Source organism: Ranitomeya variabilis, chromosome 4 (assembly GCF_051348905.1).
Source record: "Ranitomeya variabilis isolate aRanVar5 chromosome 4, aRanVar5.hap1, whole genome shotgun sequence".
NCBI classification, from domain to species: Eukaryota; Metazoa; Chordata; class Amphibia; order Anura; family Dendrobatidae; genus Ranitomeya; species Ranitomeya variabilis.
The window spans coordinates 43,529,401-43,550,208 of record NC_135235.1 but is presented as its reverse complement, the minus strand read 5'-3'; the positions used below and the strand labels follow the sequence as shown (position 1 = coordinate 43,550,208).

Genomic DNA, 20,808 nt, shown 5'->3' with positions numbered 1-20,808 from the left:
ACATTATCTGTAGGACGAAAGTTAGGAGGACCCCATACATATAAGACTTAGTTGACATTAACAATTTAATATACTATCTTAACAGGAGACCTTATAGTCAGCCCCAGATCTACAACTAGGTGTTAACCATTTTTTTTTTGCAAAAGACATCTTAGGAATGTCATACACATTGGATGGCCATTGGCTGAAAGATCGTTGGCTGTCATCCATCTAAGCTGACTCTCCCATACACAGGAGTGCTCGTTCGGCTAAGTGGGCTTAGCTAAGGAAGAAAAATGCAATTGGCAGTCCGAAAAAATACATGCCCCATCCACATCACTCCTGACCATCATGTGGCTGGTGCCCCCATACACCTTAGATCATCGGCCAAACCCATTGATATCAGTGCGTTCAGCCAAAATAAATCTAATGTGTATGGCCAACTTTAGTCATCGTTGATGATATGACCTTTCTACGAGTAATATTAATAGATCACAATGAAGTAGCAAAGCACTAGTTTTAAATTGCTGGATGATGGACACTCAGAATCTGTTCTTCTGGTGCACCAAAGTACAAAAAGTGACTTAACAAATATTTTGCTAGTTTTATAAAATACAGAGTCTGGCATTGCCTCAGATGGGAGATTATCAGGCAGTTAATGAAGATGATAGTCATAGTAACTGTTGACTGACAAGAGCAGTTAAGGGAATCTCAAATTTTCCAACCAATGGACAACATTTAGTACTATCGGTTTCAACCTTGTGTTTGACTGATTCACCTTAGTTTCAACCAACTGATTCAACCAGTTTAGACCAATTTCAAAGATATTTCATAACTTATCATGCAAATTTGAAACAGAGAATAACAGATGAGAATACAATTTCCCCATGACCTAGAAATCCCATACGAGATGCACTTATCAACTGTGCATTTACGACCTGTGTTTGTGCCGTGAATCCTCAGCAGGGTTACGCCACATCACTATGTTTAATTTTGACTCAAATAAGTGTTTTGTAAATGACTCCGGCATCCTCTAAGGGGAAGAGAAGTCAAATACAAGAGCTTTCTAGTAAAAATTAAGTAAACTATAGATTAATCCCAACCATCGTAAAAGAAAAAAATGGAAGGTAGGCATGCAGGCACGGATAAGACAAACTCGGTGCATCTGTACCCCTAGGCAAAAGCTCTCTAGTCTCTGAATGTGAAGCCATTTATGAAGTCCTTTACAGCGCACAGTCAAAGAGGTTAATTGAAAAATTTCTTAATGTCATTATGAAAAAAAACTAGATTAACCCGAGTTAATTCACTTTATTGTTCAAAATAAAGAGGAATAAGCATTGAACTCACTTGCAAATTTCGAGCATGAATTAGAGGTGAGATGTTGTCTTTAAGGAGTTTGCCAATTTAATTAAGATATGGAAAATTACTTATTGTTCTTCGCCACTAAAGTGCTAGGAATTAACAAGTGCCTACGCTGCCTGCTCTTTTCATATCTCTGCCATGTGTTTGTTTGTTTAATACCCGCAAGACTCCATCGTTAAATCTTCAGTATTTATTTCACTAATTCATCACTGCGGCAAAATGATATGGGCTCCAAACAGCCATTGCAGTCAATCACTGGTGAATAGATAGATTCCAAAAAAGGCTTTATTATTAATAGGCATATTGGACTTACCATCAGCAAGAATCAAATTTCTCTGTAATTCCGACCCCAAGACTAATCGGAATAACCTTGACTTGTATAGTCTTTTATGACCTTTCGGCAATCTTACTGTTACTTTGGTGTCATTGTTTTAGCCAAGAGTAAAGACCCCATACACATTAGATGGCTGTTGGCTGAATGATGATTCGACTAATTGTTTGACGGGCAGCCATCTCGGCTGACTGTCCCATACACAGGAGTGCTCACTCAGCTGAGCTCTCCTCTGTTCTCTATGATAGAGCCGCCAAACATATCTGGTAGTGGATTACCCAGGGAGAACAAAATGATCCACAGTCTGAATTGGGACTTAGATTGTTTGACTGACAGCCATCTCTCCCATACACAGAAGTGCTCCTGTTTTCTCAATGAGGGAGCAGCCAGACATGTCTGGTGGTGGCTTAACTAGGGGAGAACGAAAAGATCGACAGTCTGAAATTGGTCATGCCAGATACTTAACTCCCAAAACAATCAATTTTCCACGAACCCCATACACATTAGACTTCGTTATCGGTGGGTTCGCCCAACAGTAGTCTAATGTGTATGAAGGGTTTAACCTTGACTTGTGTAGTTTTGTTTGACTTTTAGGCAATCATGCTATTAAATTTACTCCAATGCTATGATTCTAGCCCACAATTATCTAAACCCCTCTCTCCGCTTCGTTCCTCCTACAGGAAGTGTTACTGAAGAGGGCCGCAGACCTAGTTGAAGCCTTGTACGGAATGCCACACAACAACCAGGCAAGTCATTAATGCATATTTGAAAATCCATTCAGGAATACAACATTTTAGAGACCCACAGTGAGTACGAGCTGGCAAGATATCAATACAATCTTATTTGGAATGTATGCCTTTGCCAGCCACCTTAAGGGCAGTGTAATGTGATGAGAAGCACTGAGAATCTGGAAGAAAAAAAAAGGCTTCATCTTTTTCCATTTTTCTTCTCTGAGCTCATTTTCCTATCAGAAATGACAATTAGGTGTAAGGTGCCAAAAGCATAAGCAATCATTAAGACGAGAGAGTAACCTTGAACTGGGTCCAAAATATACAGTGACTAATAGCGAAGCCTGCAGTAAACCTGCCAAGTAGAGGCAAGAGAAAATATTTGACTAAATTGTAACCGTCATGCCATTGCCCTGAAACAAATGTATATATACTGACAGTTTTATTTAGAATAACTAGGTCCGGTTCGTATTCCGTACTGTAATATATTCCTGTGTCTTCAAAGAAAATGAGACAAGACAATGATATGGCCTCAGTACTGACTATTTCATCCATCTGATAGCTCCAAAGTAGGAGAAGCTTTATTTGATGGCTGTTGAGACAAACACATATGTTTTCTTTGGTAACAATGTCTACGTTTATTGCTGTGTAGGAGATAATCCTGAAACGAGCAGCAGACATTGCCGAAGCTTTATACAGTGTGCCACGCAATCACAACCAGATTCCCTCGCTTGCCAACACTCCATCTCACAGCGGCATGATGGGAGTCAACTCGTTCAGCAGCCAGCTAGCAGTCAACGTTTCAGAGACATCACAAGCCAATGACCAAGGTACATTGTTAGGCAAGACCCAATTCCATATACTGATTGTGGTTCGGTACAGATGTATCCCTTCTCACCTTTTCTCTTGGCAAAAAAAATATCCAGAGATGACCGGCTTTAAAAGCTTTAAAAAATTAATTGAAAAAATTGGTCTACTCTGTTGGGTGTTGTTTCTGTTAAATGGGTCTGGATGAAAATGTGCTGAAATTGTGTTGTAAAAGTTGAGTCTTTAGAAAACTTGAAGGGAGGCAAGTATGGACAAATATATTAATTAAAATTGTTGCTTCATGTAATATATAATTTCACTTACTCCCATACTTTATTATTCATATGTGCCCTGGTGTCCTAGTTTCAGTTCTCTCTCTCGCCTTCCTGGGAGCTCAAGTTCTGTCTCGGTCTAGACCCAAGGAAAGAGCTTCTTTCAACTGTGTTGGTGAAAAAGAGAAAGCCCCCTAAGCCAGCCCATTTTTTTGTGTCTGCATTGCCCCTAAAATCCACGACTTTAACACTGATGGCCTATCCTAGGTCATAAATGTCTGATCGGTGGGGGTGCGACACCAGGCACCCCTAATAATCAGCTGTTCCCTATTGATTTGAATAGGGGATGGACGTGCCATAACTGAGCAGTTCTGGCCGCCATCGACACTGGGAACAGCTGTCGCATCCCTATTGATCAGACATTGATGACCCATCCTAAGGATAGGCCATCAGTGATAAAGTCCCAGACAACCTTGTTAACAGAGAATACTATTGGTATTGAAACGTTCCAGGCATTTGGGGTAGAAAGCTTTCTCCTGTGTTGACACCAGCGTAACCTAGAAGAGTGAGCGGAGACCAGAACATTGTGGCTCATTTGAACTATATTGTAAGTTAGTAGACACAATTATATAACATTTAATACATAATGAACCATGTTTGATCTGCCAAACAACCCCTTTAATCTGTACCTTGTCAACATGATCCTCAACCAGGGTTGCCATCTTGACTTTTTAATTTTTTCCTGACAGCTTATTAAAAAATCACAGACAGAAAATATTTTTTAGTGACACTTTGGAAAACCATAAGAAATCCTCATGATTATAAGTGAAACATGTCTGCAGCCAAAAATTCTGATATGAAGACATTAGCTGCATTCTCTGTGAACAGTAAAAGGATGATAATTACATTCATAATAATTTGTGAAAAGGGTCTCCATCTTCACTGATCAAATCATGGATACAAAATTTTTTTTTAAGGACAGAGTAGAAAAAGTGCCCTATTTGTAATGATTGTCCTGGAATTTCTGGATCATTGGCAACACCTTCTAGAAGGACTGCGCCCAACACCTTCTAGAAGGACTGTGTGTTGTTACATCCCCACGTAGATGCATAGTATAGCCACATCGATATCGGTGATGACTTTTGAGCAATCGTAATTAGCTGTCTCGATGTAGTAGAGTAGCACACGTAAAAAGTAAGGGTCTAAAGTAGACTAAAGATAGGAATATAGAAGTCATTAGAGGGGGACCACCACCCAGCCTTTTAATAACAGCCTTTTAAGATGAAACCAGTGTAACAAACAAGTTGTTGCCTGTCATCGGTGGCATTTGAAGGTCTCGAAAAGACTGAAAGTTCATCTTCTATGTTGGTACAAACCAGGAATCAAGCCTGTTGATAATTGCTACTAAGGAGCAACGTGAAAGAAACTGACACAATTGGATCGAAGAAAGCTTTTGTTGGCTGTCTAAGCCTGCAAGGGAACAACATAGTGTGTGCTCATAGATGATTTAAGCAGGGCTCGTGTGATAAGGTTATCTTAAACTGCAACAGTTGATAGGGCAGTAAGAGGCATTGTGAAGTAAAGCATGTGTGATCAATAAATCTGTGTAGCATTTGATGTGGATTCACGGGAAGGAAGCAGAAGTGTCTATTATAAATGATAGTAACATTATCTTTTGTTTGCTCGGTTGCTGTTTCTCACAGTAGGCTACAGTCGTAATACAAGCAGTGTATCACCACGAGGATACGTTCCCAGCAGCACCCCACAGCAGTCCAATTACAACACAGTCAGCAATAGCATGAATGGGTATGGAAACACTGGAATGCCCAATTTAGGAGTTCCCGGCTCACCTGGGTTCCTCAACGGCTCATCCGCCAACTCTCCTTATGGCAGTGAGTGTTCTTCTTAATTCTTCTGCATTCAGCTATTTCTAATTTGGCTGCTTTTTGTTTTCTTTAATTTTTGATTTGTGTTTTTTTTAATTTTATTTGTGATTTATGTTTTTTTTTAAATTTTTTAATTTTGTTGCTATTTTTGCTGAGTTTCTGGATAAAAGGATGGGTGACTGAAGGCTGGACATTCCGGACAATAGAAATAAAGACCTAAATGCTCAACTATCGTATGCTTCAATACAATTTCACGAAAGTAATGTGGTGCACACTCTACGAAAAAAAAATAACAGCAGGAATTTGGGGTCTTTGTGCAATTTTTTTTTAATTATTCTCATACCATGCTTTCAATTCTGATAGAAAGAATGTTGTGTGGACAGTATGAGTGGGCTTCATTGCAATCCATTTACATGGCACATCATTGTATATTCTATAAAGTATGGTATCAAGCAGGAATAACAGAAGGACCCAACTATTCGCCTAAGCCCTTTCATGTAGCAAAACCTCCATTTTTATTTCTACTTGGAGACTAAGAAGTTAGACATAATTGGAAGCTACACACATTTGGCTACTACTGTTGTGCTCAGTTATACAGTACAAATAATATTGGGCAATGGATCTTATATGTTAGAACTCTTGACCACCACCCTTTATGCTTAGATAAGATCCCTACAGGCTCCTACAGTAGATACGACTCCAGGATTCATCCAGCGATTGGCCATGCCATTATTTTCCATTTATTTCTATTTTGCACTATTATTTTTCATTACTTTATTTCCTTTTTCCCACACTCATAAGGCAAGACCATTAAATTCTCTTTTTTTTATGTTTTGCCACAAGAGTAGAGAAAGAAAAAACTCTTTTTGAGTCCTGATTATTTTTGCTTTGTTGCAGTAGTACCGTCAAGTCCTACAATGGCAGCCTCCTCGGTCACCCTCCCTTCAAACTGTAGCAGTACACACGGCATTTTCTCATTCTCACCTGCAAATGTCATCTCTGCAGTAAAACAAAAGAGTGCGTTCGCTCCAGTCGTCAGGCCCCAAGCTTCCCCTCCACCATCCTGCACCAGTGCAAATGGTAATGGACTTCAAGGTGAGTTGAGCTTCAAAAGAGAATTTTTGGCTGAAATGTAACATGTATATGCTCATGTGACAAATTTGGCAATTCTCAGCCTTTCATTAACCTAATAAATCCCCCCATTTCATATGTCGTTCAGAAAGACCAATGCACTCCATTGGGCTTCCTCACTACTAATTCCTTCTTGGAGAGGTTTACTAAGCCTCTATTTAAACGGAATCTGTCAGCAGCAGGATTTCACTCTAAAAACTATTTACATGTGCATGTAGCTCTTTTAATGACAAGTCCAGCAATACCTTTACATGCCCAGTCCATTCGTTCATTACTGAGAAATCAGTGGTTGAATTGATGTGCAAATGAAGGTGAAGAGCTATGGTAGATCTGAAGACTGTGTCACTCCAGCTCTTTCCCCAACCCAGCATTGTCTATTCCTGCTTGACTGACAGCCTCTATGACAGGGATCCCCAACCTGTGGCTCGAGAGCCACATGTGGCTCACGGGATCATGATGTCAACTTGGTACATGAGCACCAGGTCTGGCAAACAGCTATGAAGAGCAGGTCTCCAGTTGATGACTTTGGTGTGAAGCTCCACACAGAAGAGCAGATCTGGAAGTGCATATATTGACCTTGCGATGGAGAAATAAATTAAGTGCTAAGCTGGAGATAGGATGATAATGCCCACTATAGGGAGAGCATGAATCTGAATGTAATAGTGTGGTGGGAGAGCTTGATGCAGGAATACTGAATGAACATAAGGTGGGAACCCCAGGATGCAAGCATAATTCCTCAATGTTACTTCTGTAGGGAAGTTTTGGCTTTTATTGTACCGATAAGGTGTGCTCTAAGTGTCACTATTGTAGGTGCTCTGGACCTTCTCTCACGGCTGAATGTGACACTCAAGGTAAGAAAGGTTGGGGACCAGTGCTCTATGTTGCGTAACTTCAAACAAAGAAGCGGTCAGTCAAGCAGGAGGAGGCAGCGCTAGGTGGAGGATAGAGCTGGAGTGACAGAGGCTTCAGATCTACCGTAGTCCTTCAGCCATATAAAGTGTGAGGATTCACTCATTTTTACGCAGTAGGGTTCAAACAGGCAGGCAATATAGTCAGGTCCAAAGCAACTGGAGTTTATTATCTCTATAAACTTCCAGGTAACGTCCAAAGAAACCAGCCTCTTCTGGGCACAAAAGGCATAAGAAAACCAAAACAGAAAATAAACAGTCCATAAATAACACAGTCTCACCCGTTTAGATGTCAATTCTTCTCTCAGCCTCTAGCAGAGACTTGAAGTCTTTCTACCTTGCGCACACACACACCCTAATGAGACAGCCTGGCTACTTTATACAGGCAGTACCACACTCAAGAGTGAAGATATGGGTGCAGCCAGTCCCACCCATCTCCTTCTGGCTGCTCCTAAAAACCGAACCCTTGCTATGCTTTATTAACCCTACTTGCACTGGAGTCTGCTTTTTCGGTCCTAACATCACAGAGGCGAAGCACCTTCAAGACACATATCTCCCCTTGAGAATCTGTTCGTCTTCAAGCCTACAAAACTTATTGCTGGACTTGTGTATATAAATACTTCAGGGGATGAAATTATGCTGACAGATTCCCTTTTATAGCGATAGATTAATATAATTGATGTAATCCATAACAATGGCTTGGCAACAAAGAGCACGCATGTATCAATTGGCATTGTGTCCCTACTAATAGAGGGATTTATGGCTCCCTCTTATGCAAAAGTGCATTTTTAAAAATCACCATTTTTCCAACAAGTAGACTTTGTTGTACACTTAGGTTCCATACAGCATGACATCATCACATATGGGGGCAATGTGACATCATCAGCCAGCAGTTAAATGGTGGCCAAGGAATAGCTATTGCTACTCCTCTGCCACATAATAAGCCATCCATGGTCCCCCTATCTTTTAGCTATCATGGTGATGTATCAATGTTCTGCCATTTTTTTTATTCCCTTACATACAAATCCATTTCCTTGCCACAGTTTCTAAATGTCTGAAAAAAAAAAATTGGTCACTAGAGTCTTGACAGTCCATGATATTTATGATAGTATTCAATGCTGCAAGATATATCAAGTATGTTTCTTATTTTTCAGACATGTATTATACTACCACATTCCAAAAATGTTGAAATTCGTAAAGCTAGAACCAGTGCTGCATAATGTGAGACATTTTCATCTTTTAACGTTTCATAAAAAGAACCGTTTACAATTGAGATATTTGTTATTTTACTAAATATCAACACCCCTCCTTCCTTCCAGAACAATAACAACAAAAAAAATCTAAAATTCTATTTAAATCAGTATAAATTAAACATAACTGGTCTAAAATGTGACATTTGCAAAAGAAACAAATTCACAAAAATCTAAATAACTATTTATGTGGCAAAATATTATTCATTAAAAAAAGCTCATATAGGATTTATGGTCATGAGATAAAACTTTGATTAGTCCCGATGTCTCCGAGTTCTCTGCTCATAATTGTAATGTAAATATTGAATTCTTAAAGAAACACTGTATCGGAAAACACAACGATAATTTCTATCTGAGTAACAGTCTGAACATATGTTATTTCTCAAAATATTTTTAAATGTAGAATCTGGAGAGGAAGATGGTTGGGGAGGGTATACTACATGTATAGGAAGTGGCATCTCTGTCCTTTTTCCATTGGGCGTTTGCTTTGAGAATGGCACAAAACACCAGAGACTTCATGATTCAAAATGTATGTACAATTAAACCATAGTATCCATAGATGTGAATAGAGACCTTACCCTGAATTGCATGATGTCCCAATTTAATTGCTTTAATGTTGGCCCATCACCTACACACAGGAATCTTTCATTAAAAAAAATAAATATTGGGACCGAATTAACGCATTTTCCGTCAAGTTCCCACTGGGGAGACCAATGACGTCAATGGAGGAGACATGTACAAGCCAATGCAAAGACAACCAATGGCATTGCCTGCACTGACCAATCAGATTGCGGATCTTGAATTTTTAAATAGTTTGTAAAACTATTTAAATTACTTTGCATTAGGCCACGTTCACACGTTCAGTATTTGGTCAGTATTTTACATCAGTATTTTACATAAGTATTTGTAAGCGACATTGTGAGACGTGTTTCTATGATACTTTTCCTCTGATTGTTCCACTCCTGATGTAAAATACTGACCATGTGAACATGGCCTCAGCTTGTATATGTAAGCCTTAAGCCATAAATATAGGCTGCATCCTAACAAATACTTACTACTCCTGGCCATGCCATTAAAATCTTTCTTATGTGTAGGTGTCTGGTGCTTCGTAAATATGAATCAATTATTCATTTAATACTGTTATCTATAAAGTTTTATATATTTTTGTCTTAAAGAGGACCTGTTGTGACTTTCCATCAATATGTCATTTTTTTTCACCTGTTCTCCCGAATCCGGCATTGTTTTTCTTTTTTTCCTACGCCTATCCATTCCTGATATATAGCCCCGTATATTCTGTATATAAATCTACAATTTTAGCCAAGTGGGCATGGTCCTGAATACTTCTCTTGAGGGCCACACCCAGTTGGCTAAGACAACAACATTTATACATAGAGAAAAGAGGGTCATATCTCGGGAACAGGAAGGCAAAGGGACAAAAGAAACACTATGACAGATTCAGGTGAACATTGGCATTTATACTGGGTAAAAAATATATATATTTATGGAAAATGACACGTTCTATTTAATATGTTGTATGAATTTAAATATTCAACTATAGAATGGATAAGAGTAGAAATCTCAAATGCCAAAGTTACTAATATAGGCCCTAATAAAACATCACAGAGAGTACTCTCCCGCTCGAGAGCCCACAGGATATGAGCTAAAACGGATAGCCAACAACACAAGGCTATACATCTAATACTAGTGGTCACTATAGAGGAAATGTCTGGCTGCAGCTTCTCTTGGCAGTAATAGCTGATTACCAGGGGTTTCTTCCTTAGACAACTCCATTAATGGGGGGGCTCAACTTTGGACAATCTCTACATATTAGAAGGGTCACATGATAAAAATCAATTAAAAGTGTTCCCCAGCAATCAGCTGTAATCTGTAAAGAATCCTAGCAGTAAGCGTTTGATTTCTCTGCAGCACCTCCACAGGGGAAAATAGGCATTACACCCTGAAATCTCTGAGTAATGTTGGACAGGACAAGTCCTCCATAATGAGCGACACTCATTCTAACCACTGACCACTTTGGCCAAGAGATGACTATCCTGAACAGATTAACTAGTCACATTTTAAAGGGAATGTAACAGGGTCCAAAGAGACTATTGAATCAGACACTGATTGTGTTATTGCACCTGTGTATTTTTACTCTGAAATGCTGCCACGTTTCAGAGACAACAGACTTGGAAGAGTCAGACAAGGACTATGCTCTTCAGATAACTAGTCCAAGAGTCTGATCCCAGGTGGCTTCTCCCCTTACCGTTCCCCAGACTTACATGTCTCCCAATACACACATAGGGAGAGAACTGTCAGTCTTGGGACCGGGTGAAGAGAAGCCACCGGGGAACTGCTTCGGACAAGCCATTTTTGACGTGTGGTCCCCAGTCGGCTTTTCAAAGTATGTTGTCTCGGAAGTGCCTGATTCATGCTGCCCATTGTTCGAGCAGCATGAATCTCCTGTCAGGTTCCCTTTAGCCTCAAAATTCCCTTAAAGGGTATATATTCATTTATTGTTTTTGTAATTGGACAACCCCTTTCAATATTTTTTTTTTAAATAAATTGTATTTAAAAAAAATTAATAAATTACACGCCATAAGAAAAAAATATTGGCACTACAGAAAATGAGCGTTGGCCATGGCAAGCGATTTAATCGTTCCTTTTCTATCATCTATCTGAGTATAAAGCCATCAGCCCCGTATTAAGCTCCTATGAGGCACATTAATAAACCACTTTATTTTTGGTCGCGGAAAATAATAATACACACGACCCATTTTTCAATAACAATTATTACGATTCATGCCAAGTGCCAAATGATAATTATTTCCCAATGCAACGTTACAGTACATTTGTATACATGCGAGACATAAGTCTTATCAGCCATAAACTGGTAACTGTATTCCTAAAACAAATTAATATCGTTGGGATTAATGAACTGAGAAATTGAAGCTTAGATCACTACATAAGCAAATTTATTAATGTTACACATAAATTAGTGAGGGGAAAAAAATAAGTTTTAATGAAAGAAAGACAAAAAAATAAATAAATAAAAATGGTCTAAATTGGACTTGTTCCATCTCCTGCCTCGTTTCATTATTATTAAGGATTTGGAGATCTTCCTAATAATAGTGCATGATAAAGCTAAAAAGAAAAATACTAATTTTTTTGTATGTATCACAAACCAGGTTTTCCCAGTAAGAAAATAAAAAGAGCCCTGGCTCATAAGATTTTAATTTAGAACTAGAGAAATGTCTGGTCCGGGCTGGTGAGTGAGTTGGCTTCATCTGACATTACCAGTACTGACCATGTTGTTTTTCAGCTGTCAACATGACCAGTCTCTTGGGAGTCTGGGCCACTGTTTGCTATTAGCAAAACGCTAAGAGAAATATCATATGTGGGAGGCAGGGTGTTTTGCACCAAAATGTCAGAACACTCTCCTTGCTTAAATGTCCTTCTCCTTTGTTACATTATATTTTGCCGAACTCTCTTAAGACGCTAGCTTAGCTATTCAGACACGTAAAAGAGATGTCCACTCCAATTTTTCTTATTTTTTACTTTTAATGCACCTTCCCTAAACAAAAAATAAATAAAAAATAAGACGATTTGCAGATATTCGTTCCTATGCTGCCTAATGGTTGAACGTCATTTTTTTTAAATTTAGCATCTCTGTTGTATGGACCTGCGATAAAGCGGTCACATCATATTCTGGAATTCTTCAACTTATGGTCTATTCTGGCCGTTTCCTCCAAAAGAGGGTTTTACATTTCACGGAAGCACCATATAAAAATATATAGATCCCTAATATGTAATTGCAAGGACTCCTTGTGCCCTCGTAAAGAGGTTTGTCCATGCTGCCTTGCTATATGTATGTAAAACTTTTTGGAAATGAGCTCAACATGTAAAAAGTAGACTTGTATTGTGAGAAATTCATGATACGTAGACATGGACTCACTACTTTTACATAGCCTAGGCGTATAGATCATTATTCCGGGCCCTTGTAGAAATCCAGTCTTCCAATTATCCAGTTTGCAGTCTGTGGCTTTTTTAGGTCATATTTCACAACAATCTTTAGATATATTATGCATAGCTGAAAGTTTCATCTTCAACCAATGAAAAAAAAAATCAAATTAGCCTTTTCCTTTTGGTGCTTCTGAAGATCCAAAACCCCTAGTTTATCACATAGGTTTTCAACATGGCCACAAAAATGAATGAGTGAACCGAGTTCTTCTCCAATACCACCAAAAATTTGGTTTAATCAAAATCTCAATTTTTTAACATTTGGTTGGCATGAATCCAGCATAGTGGCATCCTACTGGCAATCACTTGGCTTCGAAAGTGCTGGGAAGAGGTTACAAAAAATTATACTCACTTCAGTCGATCTTCACGCTCTCTGAGCAACTTCCCGCCTTGTCCTCACAGTTTTGGTCTTCTCTGCACAGGTCTTTGGTCTTCATCTGCACAGTTCTGGTCCGGTATTCATCATCTCTTCACTGACTAGATCTTGTGAAGTCATGATGTAGTTCGGAAACATCTGTCATGACATTGCAAGACCTAGTCAGCACCAAAGGCGCCTAAGACCAGATCGGACTGTGAAGATGAAGACCGAAGAACTGTGAGGAGAAGACCAGACCAGAGTTGTGAAGATAAGGTGGTGAGCTTCACAGAGAAGACGAGAATTGAACTATAGAGCCAGATTCATGCTAATCTGCCAAAATTTGAAGTTTAGAAAATTTGCCAATCCTTAGGACTAGTGTTGAGCGATACCGTCCGTTGGAAAGTATCGGCCGATACCGGCAAAGTATCGGATCCAATCCGATACCCGATACCAATACAAGTCAATGGGACTCAAGTATCGGACGGTATTCCTGATGGTTCCCAGGGTCTGAAGGAGAGGAAACTCTCCTTCAGGCCCTGGGAACCATATTAATGTGTAAAAGAAAGAATTAAAATAAAAAATATTGCTATACTCACCTCTCCGAGGGAACTGGCAGCGTTGTTTGCTTAAAATTTGCGCTTTTCTTTCCTTACGTGAAGTCCCGGCTTTGTGATTGGTTGCGTCGCAGTCACATGGGCGACGCAACCAATCACAGCAAGCCGTGACGTAATTTCAGGTCCTTAAGGATTTTAAAATTACGTCCCGGCTTTGTGATTGGTTGCGTCGCAGTCACATGGGCGACGCAACCAATCACAAGCCGTGACGTCACGGGAGGCTGGACACGCGCGCATTTTAAAATGCGCGCGTGTCCAGCCTCCCGGCTTGTGATTGGTTGACCGCGACGCAACCAATCACAAGCCGGGACGTCACGGGAGGCTGGACAAGCGCGCATTTTAAAATGCGCGCGTGTCCAGCCTCCCGGCTTGTGATTGGTTGACCGCGACGCAACCAATCACAAGCCGGGGCGTCACGGGAGGCTGGACAAGCGCGCATTTTAAAATGCGCGCGTGTCCAGCCTCCCGGCTTGTGATTGGTTGACCGCGACGCAACCAATCACAAGCCGGGACGTCACGGGAGGCTGGACAAGCGCGCATTTTAAAATGCGCGCGTGTCCAGCCTCCCGGCTTGTGATTGGTTGACCGCGACGCAACCAATCACAAGCCGGGACGTCACGGGAGGCTGGACAAGCGCGCATTTTAAAATGCGCGCGTGTCCAGCCTCCCGTGACGTCACGGCTTGTGATTGGTTGCGTCGCCCATGTGACTGCGACGCAACCAATCACAAAGCCGGGACGTAATTTTAAAATCCTTAAGGACCTGAAATTACGTCACGGCTTGCTGTGATTGGTTGCGTCGCCCATGTGACTGCGACGCAACCAATCACAAGCCAGGGACTTCACGTAAAGGAAAGAAAAGCGCGAATTTTAAACAAAGAACGCTGCCGCTTCCCTCGGTAAGGTGCAGGCTGCGTCGGAGAGGTGAGTATAGCAATATTTTTTATTTTAATTCTCTCTTTTACACATTTTTACATTAATGTTGTTTCGATACCGATACCCGATACCACAAAAGTATCGGATCTCGGTATCGGAATTCCGATACCCGCAAGTATCGGCCGATACCCGATACTTGCGGTATCGGAATGCTCAACACTACTTAGGACTCATTAATTCAGATTTCCCACTCAAAATATGGTGGATTTGAGGACAGTCAAGTCACAGGCCTCAGATGACAGTTCTAGGCCCCATCACAAGATCAGTAGAGTTGTCTAGGTTCAATCTAAATTCGAATTCCCAGTTCCAAAAAGCCATAGTCTTTTTGTCCTTCCAGATCTTGGAAAAAAAAAACTCTCTAGATCTTTTTCAATTCTAAAACTTATCGACAGGATCCATAAAATTTGGACTTTATAACCAAATGGCAGCAGGCAGAATTTTGCAAATCAACTTAAGAAAACATAAAATTTCACTAAAATCTCCCCTCACCCCCTAAAAAAGATTAAATTCCCCATTAAAATAAAGTATTTATTCAATCTTTAGGTCTTTCACTGAAAAATAGAGACCGTGTAGGCTTGTTAAGCTAATGTAATCTTTCCTCTTTTCTTCTAGCTATGTCGGGTCTTGTAGTTCCACCAATGTAAAGTCACTTTTGTCTACTTGCTTGTAGCATCAAGCTTCAGAAGAAAGCTTCAGGGGACACATTTAGTGTATTAAGGAGTACTGACGGAAACCAGTATCTTCAGAACAAAAAACCACCGAGAAGCAAAATGCTACAAACTCTTTGTTTTACAAAGATTTTATTTGAACTTATTAGAACTCGACCTGCAAAAACGATCGACTTCTTCACGAACAATTCCATTTTGTCGACTGAACTTTTCTCATATTTTTCACCTTTCTCAATCCTGAAGAAGATGGGGGAAAAAAACAAAACGACGCCTATTTTGTACAAAGTTTCTGATTATGTCTTGGCTATGTCTAGTACTTGCTCAATGTTGGGACAAAAAAAAAATAAAAATAAAAAAAGCGTTGTGGATGCACCGTTCCGAATTCTCATGAAACACTGATGAAAAATGCCTCAGAACATTTTTCAAGTACTCATTATTGGACTCACGATGGTTGTGTATCTCTATAATGTGAAATATTTTTTTGTGGTGAAAAAAAGGGGGCCAAGGAGGTTTGAGCCATCAAACTGGAAAACAAAAAAAATAAAATAAAAAAATAAAAATATATGAGTCATTTAAATTTGGGAGGTGGTGGAGGCGTAAAACAAAAAGGGGAAACTTGGGGCGGGGAAAGGGTTTATCATTGCTTAACTTCATCTTAATGAAATGGAACTTTGTAACTTATTGTAGTTAGGAATTGTAACTTTGATATTGAATTCTCTTGCCTTCGACAAGCACACTGACAGAGGGGAGATGCTACTGTCTGTTGGTTCCAATATACTTCCACTGCTAGAGCTTCCTGTTAAGCAAGTGTGACCTGCATCATTTTTTTCGACTTCTTGCTCGCACTGTATACTATTGCATTCTTAGGCTACTGTGAAGTCTATGTTTCTTGTACCAGAAAATTGTCCTTTTGACTTCTAGAACCTTATTCCCTAATGTGTTTTGTATGTGGTTATAAAATTGTAGACTTTTGTGATTTTGCCAAAGTTGTAGCTAAATATTTATACACTTGTCTTGAATTTTTTTTTTTTATTTTATTTTATTTTTTTATTCTTTTTTTCATTTTCCAGATCCACTTAAAAAATATTTGAGAGCCTATTTTATTCCTTAAGCATTTTAACGGGGAATAAAATAAAATCCTGACACTTTCTTTCACGTGAACACTTGCAGTCACTAAGGGAATTTATTTTGTAACATATCAATTATAAATATTGTATTTATCTTTGAAATTTTTGTATATTGCTTTCCATTGTTTTATTATTTTTTTTTTGTTCTTGTATGTATGTATGTATTATTATTATAATTATTGTTATTTTTTAAAACATTTGTTGTGTTTGTTTGTTTTTTTTTGTTATTTTTTTTATTTCACGTCGGGCTGGTGTGTTGACGTGCTGAGAAAACAGCATTAAGCCAAGAAAGGTTGCCTTCATACTGTATGTTCTTTTTTTTCAACAAATCATGGTGTCCATAAATGTCATTTGTACTTTCAGAAATGTGCTATTGTTTAGACTTTCCGTCCTTTTTTTTTTAATTATTGTTATTGTTATTATTATTTTGAGGAAAAGTCAAAATTCATTCTTTATTTTTATATTATTTTTTAAGTTATCTGAACAAATGATTTTTTTTTTGGAATAAAAGTTGTTTGTTGTATAGTCAAAGAAAAAATTGTGCCACATGGCTGTAATTAATATTAGTAGAACAAAATGTGCATGATTATCTGACCACAAATACCACTTTGTGGTTGTATGTTTATTTTACATTTTTTTTAATTTTTTTATTTTTTTTTATAGAATGTAAAAATCATTTTAGCTGCCACTCATAAGAATTGCCACATAGTAAAAAAAAATAAAATAAAAAAATGTGCTTACTGGACAAATTCAGAGGCCGAAATTTTTAAATAGATAATTAACAACTGATATTTTGTTAAAAAAAAAAAGTTTGCCACATTAGTTTCTCTGATGCCTTAAAGTTATTTTCTTTTTTTATTAAAAAAAAAAAATATTTTGTGCTATTTATTGCAGGTTTACACCACGAACGCTAATCGTCACATCGTTACGATGATTTTTGGTGTAATTCTAAAAATAAATAGAAGAAGAAAAAAAAGCACAATCCTGGTGTAAAATGATGTCACTCCTTTTCTGCATCTGTCTTCTGCTGCACTCTGCACTCCCAAACTCATGCACTGTTTATAGGTTTCATACAATTCACGGTAATACTCAACTTTTTTATATATTTTTGATGGAAATTTTTTGTAGCGAGTCCCAGTAGTTGAGACTTTTTAATTGGAAAGATATTCTCGGTAAATGATATTAGTGCCAAAATCATAGTTTGTAAAGAACCGGTTAATTTTTTTTCTTTTTCTTTTTTCTTTGCACTATAGATATTGCTATTACAGCGGTGTGAATACTTTTGCAAACTGCAGCAGAATTAAATTTCTACCCAAAAAGGAGAGACATTTTATTTTCATTTCTAGGCAATACGCAGATTAATCACGCGTTGTAAAATAGCGGAGGCTACGGCACAACGCGGACTTGAGATGCTTTGCACATTTACGTTATGAAAGCCTGTAGGCTTAGCTAAATGGGAAAAAAAAATCTAGACACTTTTAAAAAAAATAAATAAAAATAAAAAAAAGCCTCGTTTTTATTTTGTATAGGAAAGGTTCAAATAAAAGATAAAAAAAGAGGTCATGTGTACATGTTAAAAAAACAAACAAAACAAAAACATTTGCAAGTTATTTCATTAATGCAATCTGTTTGTGTTCTAGATTAGTTAGTCAAATCACACATTGTCTCCAGAATGAACGCTTCACTAAATGGTAGATCTTACTGTTAAAGACCCTACAATAAGATTGTTTTATCTGTACATTTTTTTCAGATATTTAACTGTATAAAATGTTCATTTTACACAATATTTAATTAAAGTATTTCTTGTCTGTGAATTTCACTTTTTAGTAATTTTATCTGAAGTTTGATTATTAAAAAAAATCTTGCAAATCACCGAAAAGGAACAGAACGTTGGGGTTTCTTTTATACAGACTTTAATTCTCCAATTTAAAGGGAATCTGTCAGCAGGTTTTTCCCATGTAATTTGAAGACAGCATGAGGTAGGGGCTGAGACACAGATTTCTGGGATGTATCACGAATTAGGCTGTGAGCTGCTGTTTGCATACAATGAAGGTTTTATCACCAGGACATTTGTCACTGCCAGGTCAAACCACGCCCCCCTCCTCTGATAAGCTGCTCACTGTCGATATACAATGTACACAGAAAGCTGTGGTGTGGGCAGGGGCAGATTTCTGAGCTCTGCTACATGATGCATCTAAAATCCCTGTGTCATAACTGCTGCTCACAGTAAACTAAGTAATACATCATTGGAATCTGGGTCTCTTCTCCTACATTATGCCGCTTTGAGATGAGGTAGCAAAAACCTGATGGCAGATACCCTTTAAGAAAGATATACATTTGTAAAGTATAAAAAGTGCAATTGCAACATGAGTCTCAAAAAAAAATACAAGGAAAAATTCTAAAAATATTTTCAAAGATGACTTTTCACTAGAGATGAGAAAATAAATTCAAGTGAAATTTAATTCTACTCGAATTTGACAAAAATCTGCATTAGCCAAAATGCAGAGTTTTAGTAATGAGCTTCGTGGCGGATTCAGCAAAATGGCCATTTTTCGGAACCGTAAGGGCCATCAAAAAATTTTTAAAAATCCTTATCCTCACCTCACCACTCACTTCTCTAGCCCCTCTGGTACTCAGGGTCCCTCGTCCAGTCCTCGTCGCATCTTCTGGTCCCTATTACTCGAGCTGAAATCCCCAAACCTCTCACACTGAGCCAGGACTTCTGGCTTTGATGAGGGCCAGGGCTGTTCTGCTCTCTCTTGGACAAGGTCAGGGCGTGTGTCATGATGTTGTGACCTTTTGTGCACTTGCTCAGAACCCTCCCGGGCCGTATCAGAGCTAGAAGTCCTGGCTCGGTGTGAGAGGCTCAGGGATTTCAGCTAGAGCAGAGGGAATCAGAAGATGTGATCTGGACCGGACTGGTGGTGGTAAGGAGTGGAGAGGCCGGGTGGTGAGCGATGAGGTGAGTATAACGATCACTTTATTTTTTACATATTCCATTTATTATGCTCTCTACAGACCCCAGAACACAAAAAAGGACATTAATATTGCATCGAAAAATTTCTCAAATAGCTGTCAATTGAACGATCATTTGGCTGACAGCTATCTCTCCCGACTCCCTCATATCCAGGATGCTCGGTTCCTTTGAGTGCTCCAGTGATCTCCATGAGAGATGCTGCTGGACAAAAAGATAAACTATTGAGTATCTTCTTACGTCATCTGCCAAAAGGGTGAGTGTTGTGAGGCCCCATACACATTAGTCAGTAGGCCAATTCTGCCAAAATTTGTTCTGTTGGGGCTTCCTTTGAATTTTTTCATGTGTATGAAGGAATTTAGGGGAATATGGCTACCCTACAAAAAAAGACTAATTTTGGCCAACGACAGGTACAGTCAACCGTCTAATGTGTATGATTTCGGAAGGGATAAGGATTCGGCATGTCTGATTTTGGACTGTCGATTATTTTGTTCTCCAGTAGATAAGCAGTCACCAGAGATGTCCGGCAGTGGCTCTCTCAAAGAGAACACAAGAGCACTCTTCAACGCGCTCTTTTGTATGGGAGCAATGGGTGAGATTGCTCCCGGTTAAACAATGATTTGGCCGATAGCTATTTAAAGTGTATGGAGCACTCTCCATGCTAAAGACCACTCTCTCTGATGTCAATATGCCCTAACAGGACATCCCTTTTACAGAATCAAAGCAGCCAAGGAGAAATAAGAAACAGATAAAATAATTGATCTGACTTATCAATAGGTCTGAGAGGTGTTTTAATTAACTAGATTGGGAATCAGCCATCTAATATCTTTAGACAATGAGGCAAGACGAGATGTTTTCTTGTTAGAACGACAGCCAAATCATACTGTTAATGCAGCAATTTCTATAGAATATTCTGGATATCTAGATCTTCAGGTTACACATTTAACATTGTGACCAGAGTTAAGCTGAACACAAGAATATATTTAGCAATCCAGTATGTCTCGGTATTGATCAGTGGAAAGCAGTTACGTTACCTCGTCTTTAAGGCAGCAGATGTTGTGTGATGTTGCGATAATCCACTTTTTCTCCTCTTACAGATTACCAGATATTGAAACAATGGATGACAGTCTGTCCTTCTCTGTAATATAAACCTTGAATCAAAGTAAATGCAATTGACGTAACTAGGAGCAAGGTTCTTGGGAGACAAAAATAACTGCTAAAACCCTAATGCCACCAGTGATACTTTACAGCATTACTTCACAATGAGATACAAATATCTAACATTTAAGTACATAAAACATAAAATAAAAAAATATATATCCAAACCTGAGGGCTCATAGCTAGTCTGGCACTTTGGAATGCCGACATGCCTGGAACGGGTGGGTATACAGGGACCGCAGCGGCCCTCCCTCATTGTAACATAGCAATTCCTCTGACAACTCCATGCTGACAGTGGAGCCA

At 38.8% G+C, this 20,808-nt stretch overlaps 1 protein-coding gene across 34 annotated transcripts in view; it reads left to right on the top strand.

Moving 5' to 3' along the window:
- The window catches only part of EBF3 (EBF transcription factor 3), a 192,478-nt gene extending 174,286 nt beyond the window's left edge, over positions 1 to 18,192 (top strand). For 4 of the 34 annotated variants that reach the window (XM_077258394.1, XM_077258393.1, XM_077258398.1 and 1 more), the window contains exons 12-17: positions 2,353 to 2,418; positions 3,053 to 3,230; positions 5,183 to 5,371; positions 6,263 to 6,460; positions 9,058 to 9,183; positions 15,249 to 18,192. In XM_077258394.1, coding sequence (XP_077114509.1) covers positions 2,353 to 2,418; positions 3,053 to 3,230; positions 5,183 to 5,371; positions 6,263 to 6,460; positions 9,058 to 9,183; positions 15,249 to 15,295 — 804 coding nt within the window. In that variant the 3' untranslated portion in view covers positions 15,296 to 18,192. Of the gene's footprint in view, positions 1 to 2,352; positions 2,419 to 3,052; positions 3,231 to 5,182; positions 5,372 to 6,262; positions 6,461 to 8,558; positions 8,626 to 9,057; positions 9,184 to 15,190 lie in introns of those variants that run through there. The other 30 variants (XM_077258403.1, XM_077258401.1, XM_077258408.1 and 27 more) reach the window with 16 other exon arrangements.
- Positions 18,193 to 20,808: the final 2,616 nt, after the last annotated feature.